General features: G+C 49.7%; 2 protein-coding genes across 3 annotated transcripts; one reads left to right on the forward strand and one right to left on the reverse strand.

Annotated features, from left to right (window-relative positions):
* Positions 1 to 469: 469 nt before the first annotated feature.
* LOC125069508 lies at positions 470 to 1,129 on the reverse strand. Its single transcript, XM_047679029.1, has one exon. It carries the CDS (start codon positions 1,127 to 1,129, stop codon positions 470 to 472), a length of 660 nt encoding a protein of 219 aa, XP_047534985.1.
* An 11,846-nt stretch (positions 1,130 to 12,975) lies between these two features.
* Positions 12,976 to 18,268, forward strand: LOC125069488. Of its 2 annotated transcripts, none has more exons than XM_047678993.1 (9): positions 12,976 to 13,943; positions 14,137 to 14,268; positions 14,342 to 14,464; positions 14,943 to 15,230; positions 15,314 to 15,474; positions 15,544 to 16,346; positions 16,424 to 16,650; positions 16,728 to 16,901; positions 17,134 to 18,268. In XM_047678993.1, exons 1-9 carry the CDS (start codon positions 13,357 to 13,359, stop codon positions 17,666 to 17,668), a joined length of 3,030 nt encoding a protein of 1,009 aa, XP_047534949.1. In that variant the 5' UTR covers positions 12,976 to 13,356; the 3' UTR covers positions 17,669 to 18,268. The 2 variants fall into 2 exon arrangements, with proteins under 2 accessions (XP_047534949.1, XP_047534950.1); XM_047678994.1 differs by having other exon boundaries at positions 15,592 to 16,346.
* Positions 18,269 to 19,646: the final 1,378 nt, after the last annotated feature.

The following is a 19,646-nucleotide window of genomic DNA, read 5'->3' on the forward strand; positions in this document are numbered from 1 at the left end:
TTGATCGTCGCGAGCCCCAGTGACACGGCCCACTCCTCTAGCACCTCTCCTCGGGCATCGGTCGCAGGAGAACCCCAAGCCGTGGATTTGGCATTGAAGTCCCCCGCGACTATCACCGGTCTCGGTGAAACCTGCCCGACCAAAGCCCCGACCTCAACGAGAAGTTGTTCGAACTCGGCGAGACTCCGGTTGGGAGAGGCGTAGACTCCTACGAACGCGTTACCGTGCACAATTGCGGCCACGCACCCTCTGCCTCTTGCGACCCAGTCGATCGCTGGGGAACCGGCGATAGCGGGAGCAACGATGGAAATTACTCCCTCGTGGTCGGATACCCAGTCGTCCCGTAAATGAACGACGTAGGGTTCCGCCACCACTGCCACTCCGATTTGCCACTCCGCCATGCTCTGGACTAGAAGGTCCTGGGCTCGGGCGGAGTGGTTCAAGTTGGCCTGGAGACAACGCAGGGCCATTAGTGTGCGGTCTCCATGGGCTCCTCGGTCCGTAGGGACACGGTGACGGGCCCTTTCGTCACCGCACCTCCCGTTCTTTTGACAGGGCGAGCTCTGCTGCCCTGGCACGCCTTACTGCCCAAGGCGTGCGTCGCCGGTTTACCGGCCGCTGAACACAGGATGCAGTTCGCTTCAGCGGCGGTGCATTCGCGGGCCTTGTGGTCGGGTTGGCCGCAGCGGAAGCACAAACGGCTGCGGTCCACACCCCTGTCACAAGCGGCCCCCATGTGCCCTCCCTCTTGACACCTGTAACAGCGGAGTGGCCTCGGCTCGAGCAATAACACCCGCGCCGAGATCCACCCCACTCTGACTCTGCCGGCCACAAGAACTTTCTTGGCCGCCGCGACTGGGCAGCTGAGCCACAGCGACCTGCAGCCGTTGGCGCTCCGGACGACCACGCCCGGCCTGATAGCGCCCTCGGAGCAACCTCCATCTTTGGCGACCGCTGCCACCACCTCCTCCGCCGTCACTGAGTCGTCCAGATCCACGACCCTGATCTCGACGCATTTCGTCGGTCGATGGATCTGGACCTCGTCCGGACTCAGGACGTCGCGGAGCTTCGCCGCAAGGGCGTCCGCCGACTTCTCCGCGTCGACGGTGCCCGGCGGGATTTCTAGCATCCGCGCTCCAGTGGCCGTTGTCCTGAAGCGCACCGCAGTCAAGCCGACCTCGCTCAGCTTGATGCGGCTCTTCGCTTGCTTCAGGACAGTTTCGTACTTCAATCCTTTCTCCTCAGAACCTAACCTAACCTAACCTAACCTAACCTAACCTAACCTGACCTGACCTAACCTGACCTAACCTAACCTGACCTAACCTTTTTTTTTTTTTTTTTTTTTTTTTTAGTTTTACTAGGAGGAAATGCATTGACGCATTCCGCCCGGCCGAAAGGGGGTTGACCGGGACGGATATGTGGGACTCCCGGGGCAGAAGGCCCCGTCCTACCCACTAAAACCTCCTAGGATTTTCGCCTCGCCGCAAGGCGACAGGGCTACGAGAACGCGCGTGGCTCACCACCGCGGCCCTGCCAGCGGCCGTCGCTGTAAAGTGGCGACTCGTCACGAAATGTGCGCCAGGCTGTTACGGCGCACCTTCCGTCTCCACCTCCGTCAGAACCGCGACGGACTGCCCCCCGAGTCCGCCGCTGGAGGCTAGGCGGCAGCGGATGTAAAGTTCCGCCACCGTCCACAATGTGTCAAGTCCGGTTTTTAGGGCATCCGGCCTAGATGGTCGCGGCGCCGCCGACCAGGTCTTCGTCGGCGCAGCGGGAGGGAGTTGGTGTCGTCTTCCCGCTGTCGCTCTGCCGCCTCCTTTGCGGACATTACGGTTTCGCTGAAGACCCGTAATGCCGCCCACGCCTCTGCACTCGCGACCATCTTTCGCACTAAGGCCGGAAGCGAGATGTCATATCCGATAGCCGTGAACAGGGCAGCGCGAGGCTCCGCCCAAGCTGGGCACTCTGCGCGCGTGTGTTCGGCCGTGTCCACGGCTCCGTTGCCACAATGGTGGCACGTCGTTGTGGGCTCTCTGCCGGCCACGTCACACAGATATTTTGCAAAACATCCGTGGCCGGTCAGTAGCTGTGTCAGGTGGTAAGTGAGTGGGCCGTGCTTTCGCTCGACCCACTCTTTCAATGATGGCCTAATGGCCGCTACGAGTTCCCGACTCACTCCCGGAACCCGTAGCCTCTCTTCCCATTTTGCGAAGAGCCTTCCGCCGGCCTCCTCTCTCCAGCTCCGAACTTCCCGAGGATGGGGTCGGTCTCCCTCCGCTCTCGCTGCCTTCAGCCGCCAGTAGACGCTCGAGTTGATCTCGGCCTCGAGGTCCCATGGCGGGCTTCCGGACAGCAGGCAGGCTGCGGTGAACGACACCGTACGGTACGCCCGAGCCGCCCTGAGCGCCATCGCTCGCTGCGGACGTCGCAGGGACGCGACGTTGCGTGTACTCAGAGCGTCCGCCCATATCGGCGCCCCGTACAGTGCCATCGATCGCACTACGCCGATGTACAGGCGTCTGCACGAGCCTCCCGGTCCTCCGACATTGGGGAGAATCCGCCCCAGCGCTCCGGCTGCAGCCACCAGTCTTGGGGCCAAGCGCCGGAAGTGCTCCTCGAACTTCCACCTGCCATCGAGGACGAGTCCCAGGTACTTCATCGTCGACCCGATGGTGATGGAAGTTCCGCCCACTGTGATGGTCATGCCCTGAGGTGGCGCGTTCCGAGGTCCATGAAAAGCAAGGGCCTCGGACTTGTGCAAGGCCACCTCGAGGCCCAGTGCACGGATGCGGTGAACCGCGTGTGCGACGCCGGCTGTGGCTCGATAAGCCGCCTCGCGATGGGAGCTGCCGCGGGCCGACACGAGGGTGTCGTCGGCGTAGCATGTGACGCTGACCCCCCGCAGAGTGGCCCCGCGCAGCACCCAGTCGTACCCGATGTTCCACAGAAGGGGCCCCAGTACCGAACCCTGTGGAACACCGCACGTCATCGGTCTTCTTCTCCAACCGTCGCTCGTCGGGTAGGAGACCGCTCTGCCCGCAAAGTAGTCACCGATCAGTCGCTGCAGGTAACACGGCACGTTGTGGTACCTCAGCGCTTCTCGGATGACTTCCCAGGGCAGGGAGTTGAAGGCGTTGGATATGTCCAACGAGACAGCCAACAAAACCCCACCCTGAGCCACCTCCTCTTCTGCCAGGTCCCTCACCCTGGCGATCGCGTCCAGCGTCGAGCGGCCGCGGCGAAAGCCATACTGTCGCTCGTTGAGGCCCGGCTCCATGCTGTCGACTAGGCGGACGGCGAGCACACGCTCGAAGAGCTTGCTCACCTCGTCGAGCAGCACGATAGGTCGGTAGGCCGACGGCTGATCGGGGGCTCGACCCTCCTTACGGATGAGTACGAGCCTTCCCGTTTTCCACCGGTCGGGGAACCTGCCTTGAGCCAGACACGCTGAGAATAGGCGCCGGATGTTCACACCTATTTCTTCTGAGGCGATCACCAGGGCGCGCCCCGGAATACCGTCTGGCCCCGGAGCTGTCCTCTTGGAACGGAGCCTAAGGACAGCAGCGGACAACTCCGCCTCGGTGACCGGGGGCGCCAGATCTCGTTCGTCTCGTTCGCTGCGCAGTGGGGCCATCGATGGAGGGACGAACTCTCGACGCTCCGGGAACAGCGCGCTCGCAACGCTCTCCAGAAGGTGTGGCTGGAGAGTGGTGGTGAGCGGGGGTGTCCAGGGTCGGAGTTTTTGTCTCACGACCCGGTACGGTCTCCCCCACGGATCCCTGTCGAGGGTCTCGAGCCACTCCGTCCACGCCGCTTCCTTCGCCTGTGCTATGGCCTTTTGGAGCGTAACACAGGCGTCTCTGTAGGCGGTGTAAAGGGCCGCCTCCAGATCATGGTCGCGGACTCTCCTCCGTCTGCATCGGGCGTACTGGCGGCGGGCCGCAACGCAGGCTCTCCGTAGCTGACGGAGTTCCGGCCGCCACCAGTATACGCGGCGACGTGGAGTCTGAGGCTTGACTCTCGGCATCGCCACATCGCAAATGCGGAACAGGGCGGCGCCGAGTCGGTCAGCCTCTCGGTCGACCTGGACGACCGGGTCGGAACCGGCGCACCAGGCCTCCACGATGGCCGCCTCTTTTGCCAACTGGCTGTCGAGACGGCCCAGACTCCACCGCGGACCTTCTGACCGCACAACAGCGGGCCGGACGACCGGTGCCGCGGAGACATCGTATCGGATGTATCGATGATCCGATAGAGTCTCCACGGCCGTCTCCACCCTCCAGTCTCGAACACGGCGGGCTAGGGCGATGGACGCGAACGTTACGTCCACGATCGACTCGCCCTGCTGCCGCACGCACGTGCTCTCCGACCCACTGTTGATCACCGCGAGGCCCAGTGACACAGCCCACTCCTCCAGCGCCTCGCCCCTGGCGTCCGTCGAAGGGGAACCCCAAGCCGTAGATTTGGCATTGAAGTCCCCCGCGACTAACACCGGGTTGGGCGATGCCTGCCCGACCAGAGCCCCGACCTCAACGAGTAGCTGTTCAAACTCCGCGAGACTCCGGTTGGGCGAGGCGTAAACGCCCACGATCGCCACACCCCCGACTGCAGCGACTACGAACCCTCTGCCCCTGGCTACCCCTTCGATAGCAGGGGAACCAGCGACGGCAGGGGCGACGATCGCCACCACTCCCTCGTGGTCGGACACCCAGTCGTCCCGTAAATGAACGACATAGGGCTCCGAGACCACCGCCACGTCGATTTGCCACTCTGCCATGCTTTGGACTAGCAGGTCCTGGGCCCTGGCAGAGTGGTTGATGTTCGCCTGGAGACAGCGCTGGGCCATTATTGGGCGGTCTCCATAGGCTCCTCCACAGTCCTCTGGGACGCGGTGACGGGCCCTTTCGCCACCGCTCCTCCCTTCTTTGAGGCGAGACGAGTTTTGCTGCCCTGGCACGCCTTGCTACCGACGGCATGTGCCGCAGGCTTACCGGCCGCTGAGCACACGATACAATTGGCTTCAGCGGCGGTACACTCCCTGGCCCTGTGATCGGGAAGGCCGCAGCGGAAGCACAGACGGCTGCGGTCGACACCCCTATCACATTTGGCCCCCATGTGGCCCCCCTCCAAGCACCTGAAGCAGCGCAGCGGCCTCGGCTCGAGCAGTCTCACTCGTGCCGAGACCCACCCCACCTTGACGCGGCCCACCTCCAGCACTCTTTTTGCCGCCGCCACCGGGCAGCTCATCCAGAGGGAGCCGGAGCCGCCGGAGCGCCGGGCAATAACACCCGGTTTTATTGCTCCAGCGGAACAACCCCCCTCTTCGGCGACCGCAGACACCACCTCCACCGCAGTCACCGAGTCGTCCAGGTCCAAGATTCTCAACTCGACACACTTAGTCGGTCTATGGACCTGGACCGCGTCCGAGCTGAGGACCTCGCGGAGCTTGACCGCCAGGGCATCCGCCGCCTTCTCCGCGTCGTTGGTACCCGGCGGGACCTCCAGCATCCGTGCCCCCGTTGCCGTCGTGCGGAAGCGCACAGAGGTGAGGCCTACCTCGCCGAGCTTAATTCGGCTTTTGGCCTCGGCGAGAACATCCTCATACCTCACCCCTTTCTCCTCGGCACCGGGCTTCAGGGTGATGGTGATCACCGCGGTGCGAGGAGAGCGAAGTTTCCTTCCGGGACGCCTTTCTTTCGACTTCTTTTCCGGCGCCTTAGGCTTCTTGGGCGGCTTATTCGGCTGTTGACGAACAACAGCCGCCCAAGATGCTCCGGAGCCGCCTGGCTTCGGCGCTGGTGGAGGAGCGGTCTTCTTTGCCGCAGCCGCTGCCGCCTCCTTGGCAGCCATGCTAGGGCGTTTCGTCTTCTTTTTTGGCTTTTTGTCAGCCTTCTCTACTACTTTGGCAGTGGGCGGCTCGACTGGTGCCGACACCCTTGCTGTATTGCTGCTAGCTGCAGCTTCTGCCTCCTTGCGGTCTGCAGCTAGCGGAGGCCGCAACCGAGGCTCCGGAAGGAGGCGGCGCTCGATGCCCTCCATCCGGGCGTTCAGCATGTTGCCGAACTGCTCTCGGCTGGACCGCAGCGCCTCCTCCATGATGCGCTTGAGACCTTCCTCGTTGTTATCCTGCGGTTTTCGGCGCATCTCGGCCACCTCTCTGCGCAGTTCGGCCAACTGGCCCGAAAGCTGTGCGTTAGCAGCTTCCAGGCGGGCCACCTCCTCTGACATGGTCAGAGCTCTAAGTTCCGCTACCGCACCTTTGATGGTGTCAGCGGCAGTCTTCAGAGCCCTGACGAAAGTACCCTTCAGGTTGCCCGACTTGTCGGCAACCTGGAGCACCACGTCTAACGCCTGCTGGACTGTCGTGTCCAAAGCGGCGGACGTCTTCGGTGCGTCCTCGGCATGCTCATCTGTCTGTCGGTTCGCTCTGCGGGCCGCTCTCTCTTCCAGCGCCAACTTGGCCGTTTCGTTGTAAACGGCCAACGCGTCCTCCGTTTGGAAGCGATCCGTCTTCGCCTTCGACTTCGCTTCGCGGAGCTCTTCCTGCGACTTCCCTATGCCCACGTATCTTCCATGGGTGGGCGGACGGCCTCGCCCCCTCTTAGTGGCGGGTTTTAGCCACCTGCTCACTGAGGATTCCGAATTATCACCCAGCTGCACGCTCGCGTCGCTCTCAGAGCCAGAGCAGCTTTCCTCAGCGTGAGTCCGCTTCGCACCCTTCTGCCTCTTCTGTGTCATCTCCTTGGGTGTGTCATCTCCCGACTCCACCGTCATCATGCTGCAGACCGACGAGTCCGACTCGGAGAGTCGCACAGGCCGGGCAGCTAGTCCTTCATTCAAGCCAAGGTCGTTGGTTTCAGCGCGCGCCATCGGGGCGCCCACCTCCACCGCCATATCAACAGTCATACGACTCGACACGCTGTCGGTATCCGACAGCGCGCCCATCCTCTCCAGTCGTACCACAGGTATTTTTTTGGTATAATCGGTGTCCGTTATGCTCGCGGTATGGTCGTCGTGACAAATCGATCGTGCGACTTTGTCCCCCTCATATTTCGATATGGGACTGCCCGATCCGTGAAGCGAATCGGGGAGGGATTGGCACCCTCCTGAGGAATAATTTTTTTTAGTAGCACTCATTTTAAAGATTTTTTGCCGGGGCTGCCGGCAGGAAGAAGGAAGGATAGGAGGAGGAAGGAATAAGGATGTGGAAGGGTGGGAAAGGAAACGCAGTCGGGACCGAAATACCCTTCGGCCATGCATCCCATCGCGCTGCGAGGCCACTTGGGATTCGGGGTGATTTTTTATCGAGGTTTTCTTCCTCAAACCAACAAAAGAAATTTACAAATTTATATACACCTACCTAATTAAGAAATAATCAAAATAAACATGAAATATGTATAAAAACTACGACTATATATTTACAGATATACAACACCCTCATTTGCCACGAGGCCGCGCACACAGTCCACTCTGGTGATCAGAGAAGGACCGGGGGCGACCCGTGGCCTAACCGCCGCGTCAGTCTTAGCCGTGGCCGGCGAGTAAACTCGAGCCGGCCCCGTTGCCCAGGGTACGCCACGAGGAGGCGACTGACATGTACCCCGACCTGACCTAACCTAACCTAACCTAACCTAACCTAACCTAACCTAACCTAACCTAACCTAACCTAACCTAACCTAACCTAACCTAACCTAACCTAACCTAACCTAACCTAACTGACCTGACCTGACCTGACCTGACCTGACCTGACCTGACCTGACCTAACTGACCTGACCTGACCTGACCTGACCTGACCTGACCTGACCTGACCTGACCTGACCTGACCTGACCTGACCTGACCTGACCTGACCTGACCTGACCTGACCTGACCTGACCTGACCTGACCTGACCTGACCTGACCTGACCTGACCTGACCTGACCTGACCTGACCTGACCTGACCTGACCTGACCTGACCTGACCTGACCTGACCTGACCTGACCTGACCTGACCTGACCTGACCTGACCTGACCTGACCTGACCTGACCTGACCTGACCTGACCTGACCTGACCTGACCTGACCTGACCTGACCTGACCTGACCTGACCTGACCTGACCTGACCTGACCTGACCTGACCTGACCTGACCTGACCTGACCTGACCTGACCTGACCTGACCTGACCTGACCTGACCTGACCTGACCTGACCTGACCTGACCTGACCTGACCTGACCTGACCTGACCTGACCTGACCTGACCTGACCTGACCTGACCTGACCTGACCTGACCTGACCTGACCTGACCTGACCTGACCTGACCTGACCTGACCTGACCTGACCTGACCTCACCTCACCTCACCTCACCTCACCTCACCTCACCTCACCTAACCTAACCTAACCTACCTACCTACCTACCTACCTACCTACCTACCTACCTACCTACCTACCTACCTACCTACCTACCTACCTACCTACCTACCTACCTACCTACCTACCTACCTACCTACCTACCTACCTACCTACCTACCTACCTACCTACATAGCTACCTACCTACCTACCTACCTACCTACCTACCTACCTACCTACCTACCTACCTACCTACCTACCTACCTACCTACCTACCTACCTACCTACCTACCTACCTACCTACCTACCTACCTACCTACCTACCTACCTACCTACCTACCTACCTACCTACCTACCGTATAGCACTCAAGAATTCCGACTTTCTTCATAGATATGAAAGGCCAGAAGGGCCTTCACCAGAACTCATTTTATTTAGAGCTGGTAGATGGTCGTGGTAAAATAAACGATCCAGTCCAATATGTTAATTACAATTTAATAATCACTGTAGTCACAGGAATAGTTCGAATACACAGCACTTTCACACAAAAATCAATTAAGATAGTTTAAACAAAACGACAATATGGCGGCAATCACAGCGATTCGTCATAAGTGTGGTAAACGGGCGCCGTCTCGTTCGATCGTGTCGTTCAAGATGGCTGCTCGCCTCACCATCGACAATGACGCTTCGCTAGGTTGACAGTTTGTCAACCTGATATAGGACGGAAACGCCAGATATATTATGGCCTATATATGTAATGATAATAAGAAATGTTTGTTATTATAATGTACTGAGCCGAGATGGCACAGTGGCTAGAACGCATGCATCTTAACCGATGATTTCGGATTCAAACCCAGGCAGGCAGCACTGAAATTTCATGTGCTTAATTTGTGTTTATAATTCATCTCGTGCTCGGCGGTGAAGGAAAACATCGTGAGGAAACCTGCATGTGTCTAATTTCAACGAAATTCTGCCACATGTGTATTCCAGCAGTGGGACATATTACCGGCTGCTTATGCTAATGCTAATAATATACTGTGATATATCATATATATATATATATATTTTTTATAAGTTGATAAAACTTACGGTCTTCACAATTACCACTTAAAAAAATTATCGGGGGTATTTATTTACGCAATAGATTACAAAAATGTGATTTTTACTTATAGATTACTATAGAATTTTGTCTGTTTGACTGTTTATCTGTTCGTTTGTTACCGCTAATCTTGGATTCGGCTTCACCCATTTGAATGCGTTTTTCACTGATGTACTGTAGTTAACTCAAGGTAACATATAAGTTTTGTTTTATTAAAATTAATATAGTCTGTAAAAGAGTTATAATTGACACTTATTGTGAACACAAAGTTAAAAACACTGCTAATTTAAGTGACCAATTTAAGTTGAGCTTTCAGCAATGCAGTCGGTCGGCCATGGCCTAGGCAAGATAAGCTGCGCCCGCGCCATATTACTTTGCCTAGACACTAGACCAAAAGATTCGTTAAGAGGTTAATTTAAAGAAATTAAAATAATGACTGTCGCTTCTCAATATGTTTTTGATAATATTATGTATTTACGCAAAAACATTTTCCCAGAAATTGTGACGTACATTCTATTAACACTAGGAACAAAAATAAAATTGTTACTCCAAGTACCCGATTACACAGGGTTAGTAACTCTTTTTTGGGGCAATGTATACGTTATTACAACAGGATCCCAGAAAACGTTCAAAATTATTCAATTATAAAATTCAAAAGAATCGTTAAAGAGCGTTTGTGTGCTAAAGAATATTACAACACTAATGACTTTTTTGCATTATCACTATTGACATATACTTTTATGCATTATAAAACTTGTATTTAGCTCCTGTAATCCTCTTAAAGTATGAATAAATATTAGGAAGGTATTTATAGTTATTTATGTTTTTGCGTACATACATAACATTATCAAAAACAAATTGAGAAGCGACAGTCATTATTTTAATTTCTTTAAATTTACCTCTTAACGAATCTTTTGGGACCAGGTTATAAATTGCACGAATAGCCCTCTTCTGCAGTACAAAAATAGTATTAATGTCAGCTGCATTACCCCAGAGTAGGATGCCATACGACATTATACTATGGAATGTATGAATGGAGTTAATATAAGCTTTACAATTTTAGAGACAATACTTATTACTTTGCGACAAGTGTCAAATACAATGACCCAATTTATCTCTCTCACCTGTTTTGTACGTGTGTAAGTGAGATGGAAATATAAGTTGTGGAGTAGTCTATTTCGAGTGGCTCGACATTTGTCATAGTTTTAACGCAAACGTGTAATGTAAACTCATACTACCGAATGCAAATACCTTATAAACGGTTTAGAGTAAGCGATACGTTATTAACGCAAGACGTATGTCGGTCAGAAATTTGATAGCGGGGCCAGTCAGAGCTGAGGGGAGCGGACGGTGTCGACGTCAACATATGGAGACGCGCCCTCGTCATCACATTCAATGAAACGATTACGAACGAACGATTAAGTTAATATTAGGCTAAGAAAGTGAAAATTTGAACAAGATAATTCACACGGAAATTAAAGCAAAGTAAATCTCCATTTGAAAAATTATTTCAACAGCCCGTAAAAATGGCAACGTGTAATTTGACCGTAAGTTATTGACTCGCTAGTATTTATTGGTATGGGTACACTATACTTTTATTTCTTATATCATAATTACTTTCTTCTATTCCGCCCCGTTTGGCTATGAGACAATATTATGTATAATACGTGTGTTGAGCCGGGGATTTCATCCTAGATGAAAATCAATATTGATAATATTTAAGTTATAAACGTTAAAAACAACTTTGGATTCGACGCCAACTGTCTCGACCTACATATTTGAATTTTATATATGTTGTTGTACGCACGTACGATAACTCCGGCGCTTTCTTTCTAATAAGGGTCGACAGTATGGAACAAAACGTTACGTCAACATTAAAGCTGCTTTTGAATGACTTGAAATAATAATGACTGTTGTTGGCTCAAGTTAAATTTATTATATTAGGTGTCTACGAATATAAACTGCATTTGAAACTTGCTTTAATTGTTAAATATTTATCGTCGTACATATTACTTAGTATATATAGTAAGTTTGATTTGTTTATTTTAGTTTCATTCAGAAAGTTTTTTGTTTTCTAAAACCTAGGTAGTAATGGCAAAGGGGCTAACTGATAGTAAGTGGTAAACACCACTTAAATATGTTGGCTCATACACCATTTTAACAATTCCTTCCAATGCGCCACCAGGAACTGCCATGTGTTGTCTCTCGTGCCTGCAGTACACAATTACAATACTGATGCTATCAAACAACACATCACATCTCAGTGGTAAAATGTTTCATTATGCCCACCGAGAAATGTTTTTCATGTGTAATTTATTATAAAAAGTAAGTCAGCAATCTTTATAAGACTAAGGAATCTAAGAGAAAAATATATAGTCAATGTTAGACTTCCTGTCAGTGAGAGTACCGACATCTTTGCTGGCCTGTAAGTCTAGTAAGGCTGAGAAAGTATATTTTCAGAGCTATGTTTGTTTTTTAAAATATTTCTTGTTGGTTAAAGGTGTTTGTAGCTAATAGCAACTTTATTCCTATAGCTGAGGGTTTAATATTGAATTTCTATTGAAATTACTAATTGTATGTATCCATATATAGCAGCCGAGATACTCGTAGCCCGGTAGTTAGAACGCTTGCATCTTAACCGATGATTAGGAGATACGACATGACAATGTACTAAAATCGTATTCAGGTCTTAAAAAGTCCTCAGGTACGTTGATAATAATATTTATTTACCTATAACAGATTAGTAAAAATAAATAGGATATTTGCGGAACTATTTTCTCCAATTAATAATTAATTCTTGTTCAGATAATAAATACTTACCTTGGGCATTTAATACAAGTCTGGGCCGACTACACCTAACTAATCTTGACTTCGACAACTTGATAATAATAATGACATGACAGAAGGATTATCAAAGAGAAAAATATATTTATAAGATAAAGTAATTGTGAAACATGCTCATAAAATGTATTTTTATTTAGATAGGTATAAGTGTCGTCTCGTTAGTACTTGTAGGAGATTATGCAGATACACATCGTGGAGTTGGGCTTCCTTTATGTCTTTTATATTAGGTACATATATTAAACTATTTATCGAATTTCGATTTATTTAGAGTAAAATCAAATTCATGATCCGAGAAAGTCTTAGCAAATTTGTGACAAGTAAAAATTGTAGCTACCTGTATATCGAGTTTTATAGCTTAAAGCCCAATTGTGTAGCGATTTTAATAACAAAGTGTAAATGAGTGATCGAAACAAAATTACGATAATCTTTAATGCAACAGAAAAAGATTATTGTATCGTTCATAGGTTATAAAATAGAATAATGATATCCCAGTAGAGAAGTTCAAATCCACCGGCGGCGGCGGCGAAGAGGCTTGCTCGATCAATCGGCAGCACGCTCCCAGCTACTACACGCGCGCTGCCAGCGCCTCACGTCGCGCTCGGCCGCGCGGCGCGCCTGCGCCCGCGTGCCCGGCGCGGCGGCGGTGGGGCGCGGGCCGCCGCGCTGCAGTGTGCCGCGGCGTTACGTCACGCGCGCGTCGCGTCCACTCTCGCCGCCTGCTTCGATCTCGTATCGCCGATCGCATCGACACCGCTCGTGGCTCGCTACGACGAATGGCCATCTCTTAACATTGGTTCGGTCGTGTAAAAATGTGCATCGCATTATTTTGATGGTTTGAGGATGCTATCGCAGCAATACGCACGCCGCAGAAGCGTAATATCAAATGTTATAATTAAGATGAAATCGAACGCTCATAAACGTAGTCTTTGATTTAAAAATGACGTGTAATTTTAAAAATGTGCAAGAATATCGTTTTTTTTAATCGAGGTGTTGTAACTTTGCCCCTTCATATAATTAAAAAAATGTGTATAGTGTGGCAGACTAGGACGTTAAAAATGAAGTTGTAGCATCACCAAAAGTCACAAGCAACGCCATGATTAATACAAGAATAGCTCGATCGTGGAGCTGGCTCCTGGTGCTGGTGGTAGTCGTGTGGGCGCGCGGTGCAGCCGGTGGATGCGGCGTGGCTGAATTCCCGTGCCGCAGCGGCGCTTGCGTGCGTCTGGACGCGTACTGTGATGGCGAAGCGCAGTGCTCGGACGGCAGCGATGAGCCGTCTCACTGCTCGGTGTGCAACCGGACGTACTACGGGCGTACCGGGGTGGCGTACGGAGTGGCGCTCCGAGGAGCACCGCGAGCACCGTTCTTGTGTCACCTCACGTTCACAGCCGGGGGCGCTACGCACGGTGATTTAGTCCAACTTGCTTTCGACGAGTTTCGAGTGGGTCGCTATGAACAAGGTGCCCTCGATGGATGTCCGGATGGTTACATGCAGCTGTCGGAGCTGGGCCGGCCCTTCACAGGCGGTTCGTGGTGTGGTTCAGCTGAAGGAGTTGCATTGTACTACAGCGAAACAGCAACGGTCACCGTCTCGGTTAAATTATTTCGTGCACGTCTCGGAGAACCTTTTGGGTTTCGGCTTCGATACAAGTTCCTCGCTCAGCGCGATGCCATCGTAAGGTGAGTGTATTACATGTCACGTACATCAGAGAAATACAAAACCTTTTTGTAACCCAGTTATTTTAACACATTACTTAACTCTTTTTGGGTCAGTAGATGTCATAAAAATAACGTAGTTTTAATGTACAGTGTAGTGTCTCTCAAAGCATCAAGAATGTAACAGCAAAGAATATATCTCGATTCCTTAAAAAAGGTTCGGAGCTCTGGAGGCGCCCCTTGAGCGCGGCTCCGTGTCCCCGGGCACGTACTGCACGCGGACGTACGAGGAATGCCATCGTAAATCTTGTCGCTTACAAAGTCCTAATTACCCCGGCATGTATCCGAGGTGAGTTCTTGCATAATTTGGAACAACATCATTTAAAGATGTGCATTTAATGCAAATGTTTTTAATTTAACAGAAACGTGACATGCTATTGGAGTCTGCGACAAAAGGATATTCCTACCTGTAAACATGCAATGATTTCCGTGCGCCAAGAATACTCTCATAAAATGCAAATCAAGCGTTCAATATCAATGGCCAGGTCAGTTCTGCTTTACTTATGAACAAAGTTATTTACTACACGTACACATTTCATCTCGTACATTTAGTGATGTGCTAAGACCCAATATGTAATTTTATCTTATTCCGGATTAATCTTACGTTTTCAAAATCATTACAATATCACAAAGTAAATGATACAATACTAAAACCATTTACGTGTAAGAATGTTTGTTCATCTATTTATATTGCGTATCTAAGACAGAATGTGGATAATATTTAAACGATTATTAATATAGTACCCATCTCATCGTATTCTGTAAAATAGAATCATGTACAAACATATAAACAAATATCATAATATTTTATAAACAAGAGCCTTTTATGTCAAATCAAATGATAAATTCCGAAGAATGTATTCGCTGCATCCGCTACATTACATACACACGGCCACGCTATGAGATATTTACTTAGTAGAAAAATCATTGCTTCTGGATCAAAATGAAATAGAATGGTTCCAGCTTAAACAAGACGGGTCGTGCGGTGCGTGCGTGGCGAGAGTGTACGGGAGAGCGAGACAGGTTGATTTTTTACGACGGCGCATCGACCGACGATCCCGTGCTAGTGGAGTACTGCGGAGGAGACTGGCTGCCGCCCGTGACGTCACGAGGCCCTGAGATGCTTGTGGCCTTCCACTCGTCTCCATTCAGCGCACCGCCGCGGGCCACCACTCCTCACGCTCCGCTGCGAGGATTTGAACTCGATGTCGATGTTATATTTGCTGATTCTGATTCCTTAGATTACGCTAGGTTAGTACGACCGATGTAGGTGCGTTGTATGTAGTGGTTTAAATATTATATCGTTTGTATATTATCATTGTACAATTTCTAAGGGAAGCGCGACGATGTGAATTTCACGTGAAGGCTTCATCGTCAGAAGAGGAGTTAAACGCAACCGCTGTAAATGTAAGAGGACGCCGAGGCCGCTTACACGCTCCTACACACACCCTCCCACCGAATACTTCTTGCACTTGGACATTTCACGGGCGGCCAGGTTCGAATTATAAATCGATAAAATATTTATGTTTAAGTACAAAGTATAGTGACTTTTTTTTTTCTTTAGGTGACCTTGTTTGGGTTTATTTCTCAAGTTTCACACAATATTCATTAGTGGAAGCACGCCGCACAGAAAGTAGTGAGCGTGAGGAAGAAGGCGCAATTACCGTAGCACCTCGTCAACTGCCCGATTACGCACGGAAGGCCGATACAGGCGGGGCTTGTGCCGTAGAATTGCGAATTTGGGACGGTGGTGGTGCAGGTGAAGCTTCGGCGCTCTTGGGGCGGTACTGCGACACGACACCATCTCTTTGTGCACGAGCTGCACTGGCCAATGCGACGCGCTCCCCTCGTCCATGTGCGCCACCGGACGGCTACGTGTCAGCCTCCGCTCTACTCTCCCTCGCAGCGACGACGCTTCCCGGCACTGCGACCCATCCGCTTGCTTTCTCGATGCATTACGAGTTTGTGGACTCCCGCCTAGAAGGTGCTGCTTTACCAATATCAGAAACACGCGTGCGGGTTGAACCAGCTGAGTGTGCAAGACGATTGACAGTACCGGGGGCGTTTGCTTCGCCTAGAAATGCTCTATGGTTCGGTCGTGGGGGCGCACGCAGGCTTCGTTGTCTGTATAGATTACAAGTTGAGAGTGCTCGCATTGAACTACGTCTCCTGGCCGCTGCTTTTGGACGTGAGCCACGATGCTCCACCCGGCTCGATCCACTGACCGGCCGAACGGCTTGCGTTCCTGACCCTATCGATCCACTTGACTTACGCCCTAGCGACGCGCCACTTGATTTTGATGACGATGATACTCCATTACGTGTACCGCATTTACGAATTTACGAATCACCGTGGCCTGGATACAGGGTAATTATGAGTATAGTTTTATATGTCCTTTCAGATAATATACTAGTTCACTTCTATAATCCAAATAATGTGTTTAGGTACCTGTTGGATGTATATGTGATAATGCAAGTGCGCCGCTAGCGATATCTTCGGGTGGGCCAGCTCTTGAGCTGGAACTAGTGGCGGTAACCCTTGCGGCTAGTGAGGACCATCGTCATGTTCACTTTCGGGGTGAATGGGCCCGCATACAATCTGCATCAAGTTGCGCAAATCGCCGCCGTCTTCCCCCACCTGGACATCGCCTACATCTCGTGTACCCATATAAGTCAGATTTTATTTATTTATTTTTCTATTACATATTAGTTGATTATAAGTTTATAATAAACAATTTTCTTTATTCAGTGGCAACAAAATGTCAGAGTGTGGCGAAACACCGTTTCTTCTGGTAGCTCGTGGAAACCGGTCCGTGTTTCTGCGTATTTGGGGCGAAGAATTGCCGGCCACTGCCCCCACGTCTGATGCTCCTCTGTGCCACACGGTTAACCGCATCCTAGTTTATGAAGCACATTCGTCCAGGTGAGAGACACAAAAATATGTCATTTTCTGTTCACTAGTCTTCTATCATGTTGTTAAGTTTGCTTTCGGTGCAAGTATTTTTCCAAGAATACGTATTATACTACGTCTACCGGGAAATTATCAACTCAAATTTTTCAATATGAAACCTACATAATCGAGTAAAAGATGAACCAAAATGAAGATGAATAAAAATGAGTTTTAACCGATGAATGTAAGCAAATCATTTTTACAGGCTCGTAAAAGCAGTATGTCCCGGTGGAGAGGAGGCACGTGCGGTACAAGTGTTTACGGAAGAATGGTGGGCTCGGGGCGTAGGACGCGAGGCCGCCTTACTTGTCGTGTGGTCTGCACGCGAGGCGGGCTCGGCGCGATTTGCATGGATGGAGGTGTGGCGACCTGCCGGTGCGGGTTCGGCTGGAGTTAGCGGAAACGGGTCTTCGTGTGCCCACGAATGTACAGCTCTGGGTGCTTGTATGGCAGGAGCTCTGTGGTGTGATGGCACCGTTGACTGTCCAGGAGGAGGAGACGAAGCAGGAGCATGTGGCGCTGGCGCAAGACTTCTAGCTGCGTTAGGCGCGCCTGCCGCTGCGGGTGCTGCGGGAGCGGCGGGGGCGGTAGCGCTATTGATACTATTGGCCGCCGTTGTTTTGCGAAAACGTCGATCACGACGCGACAAGCGTCTGCTGGGCGCACTGGCGGCGGGGCGACGTCTGACTGAAGAGTTGTTGTACGACGCCTCGAGGGCATCTTCAGTGGCATCCTCTTGACGTCGGGAGCGCTCCGTCGAGTACATACACGTGGATCGCGAGACTACAGTGTGACGGAGCGCCAGAGCTGTGCACTCACGCCTCGCCCTCATCGCTTGCAACCCTTCGTGGCTGTGTGGTGCGTTGGGACGTTTGTGATAAATAGCCGAATTTAATAGGGCCAATGAGTTGGGAGTCGGTGTGAGTGGATATTAGTGACTTTAAACCTCATCGTGTTCGCACTCGAGATTGCCAATTTCGAAAACGTCACTGCCGACGAAATTATCTTAGTGTATTCGAATACTTTAAACGACGGCGATTCCACTTCATGTATTTTGTGTTGTACCAGTATGAGAACGTATATACAAAATGTGAGATTAGTAAATATGATGTAAATAATTGTACAGAAATAATGTGCGAAAGCTTTTTTCCTAATGAGACTGTTTCGTGTTTGTGTTACTCTAGTGACGGCGAGTGCGCAGAGCGCGCATGCGCACGCGGCGCCTCGGCTGAGAGAGACAGTTCAGTCACGATGGACTTCTGTTCCGTTGTTATTGTTTTGATGTATATTCTATGGTGTTTTCGATGATCTATCCCGTCCCTCGTTTTCACTAAGTTGTGGATCGCTAATATATGATTATATAGTTAGAAATGAAATATGGTTTTATTTTTACCTGGAACACTTTAATGAACCGAAAATAATAATAGCATCGTCATATTAATCTAATTAATTCCAGCAATGTTTTCAACTTCGACGTGAGTTGTCACTGCCTGTGTGTGTGATAAGACATTATAAATGCAAACCGGATTGAGAATACTGTTTTATTAAACGAAACAAACAGATAAACCTGTGTCTTTAAAGATAGACTACCGATCTAATAAGACAAGTGAAAGAAAAATAAGAACGAATTATTTAAGTATTCTAAAACCAATAATATTTATAGTTATCCTAGTTTTCCTCAAAAATAACACAAATTATTAAAATGAATAAAGATTTCATCACGTGGTGTTCGTTTAAATTTTAATCCGCTCGATTTTATCTTGGCTTTTGTTTTCGTTGAGAAAATACATAATTATTTACTTATTTTCTTAATTTATCTGAGTTATAGCAAAAATCGTTTATTAGTCAGAGTGGAATTAAAGAAATTTATAATTGTAATCTGTATGCACTGCTCTGGGAACTACATATTTGAAATTATTTTTCATAACAGATCGTACTGTCGCAGATGTATTCACAATTCAGAATACGAATTCGTGAAATTCGTATGCTAAATTCTATGTCCATTGCGATGTATTTACTGCTATTTATAAAAATAAATGAGGAATGATTTACTAACTTGATCTAACCCTGTTGTGTGGTGTAGGTAGATCAATATCATGTATTACATCGGGGATACCGAAGGTATTCTTGTTATAAAAACAAAGTCGTTGTTTAAGCTATAACAAATTATATTTATTTTAAAATTATACATATATTAATTTATGTATGAATATAACTTAATTATTCTAAAGTTGCAGGTAGTTTGTAATCTATACGTAAATTTCTACATTTATGTTATTGACAAACTTTCAGTACAATTGCGTGGGAGGCATTACAGTCGGGGGGAGAAGGTTTTGACTGCTAAACACGATAGCATTTGTTAAGTTTTCTAACTGGAATGATAAGCAAAAGCTCATCTTAAAAGTTTTTGTATTTTTCAAGAAGATGACCACTTTTATTTCCTTTTAACTAATATGAAAAGGTGTACTTAGTGGTCTGTGCATTTTTCATGACTAGCCCTAGCCCTAGCCCGTCCCGACTTCGTTCGGGTAAAATAAGGATTTTATCTTGTGGTATTTTTAATCAATGAGTTATACAAATCAACCAACCGATCTAAAAAATATGTATATAAAAAACTGGTAAGCTTTATTTAACATAGTTTTATAACATTTAAATTTACTAAATCAAGTTAAAAATAACATAACGAATATCATGCTCCAGGAGGGATGTATGGACTTT

Source organism: Vanessa atalanta, chromosome 15, assembly GCF_905147765.1.
Source record: "Vanessa atalanta chromosome 15, ilVanAtal1.2, whole genome shotgun sequence".
Lineage (NCBI taxonomy): Eukaryota > Metazoa > Arthropoda > Insecta > Lepidoptera > Nymphalidae > Vanessa > Vanessa atalanta.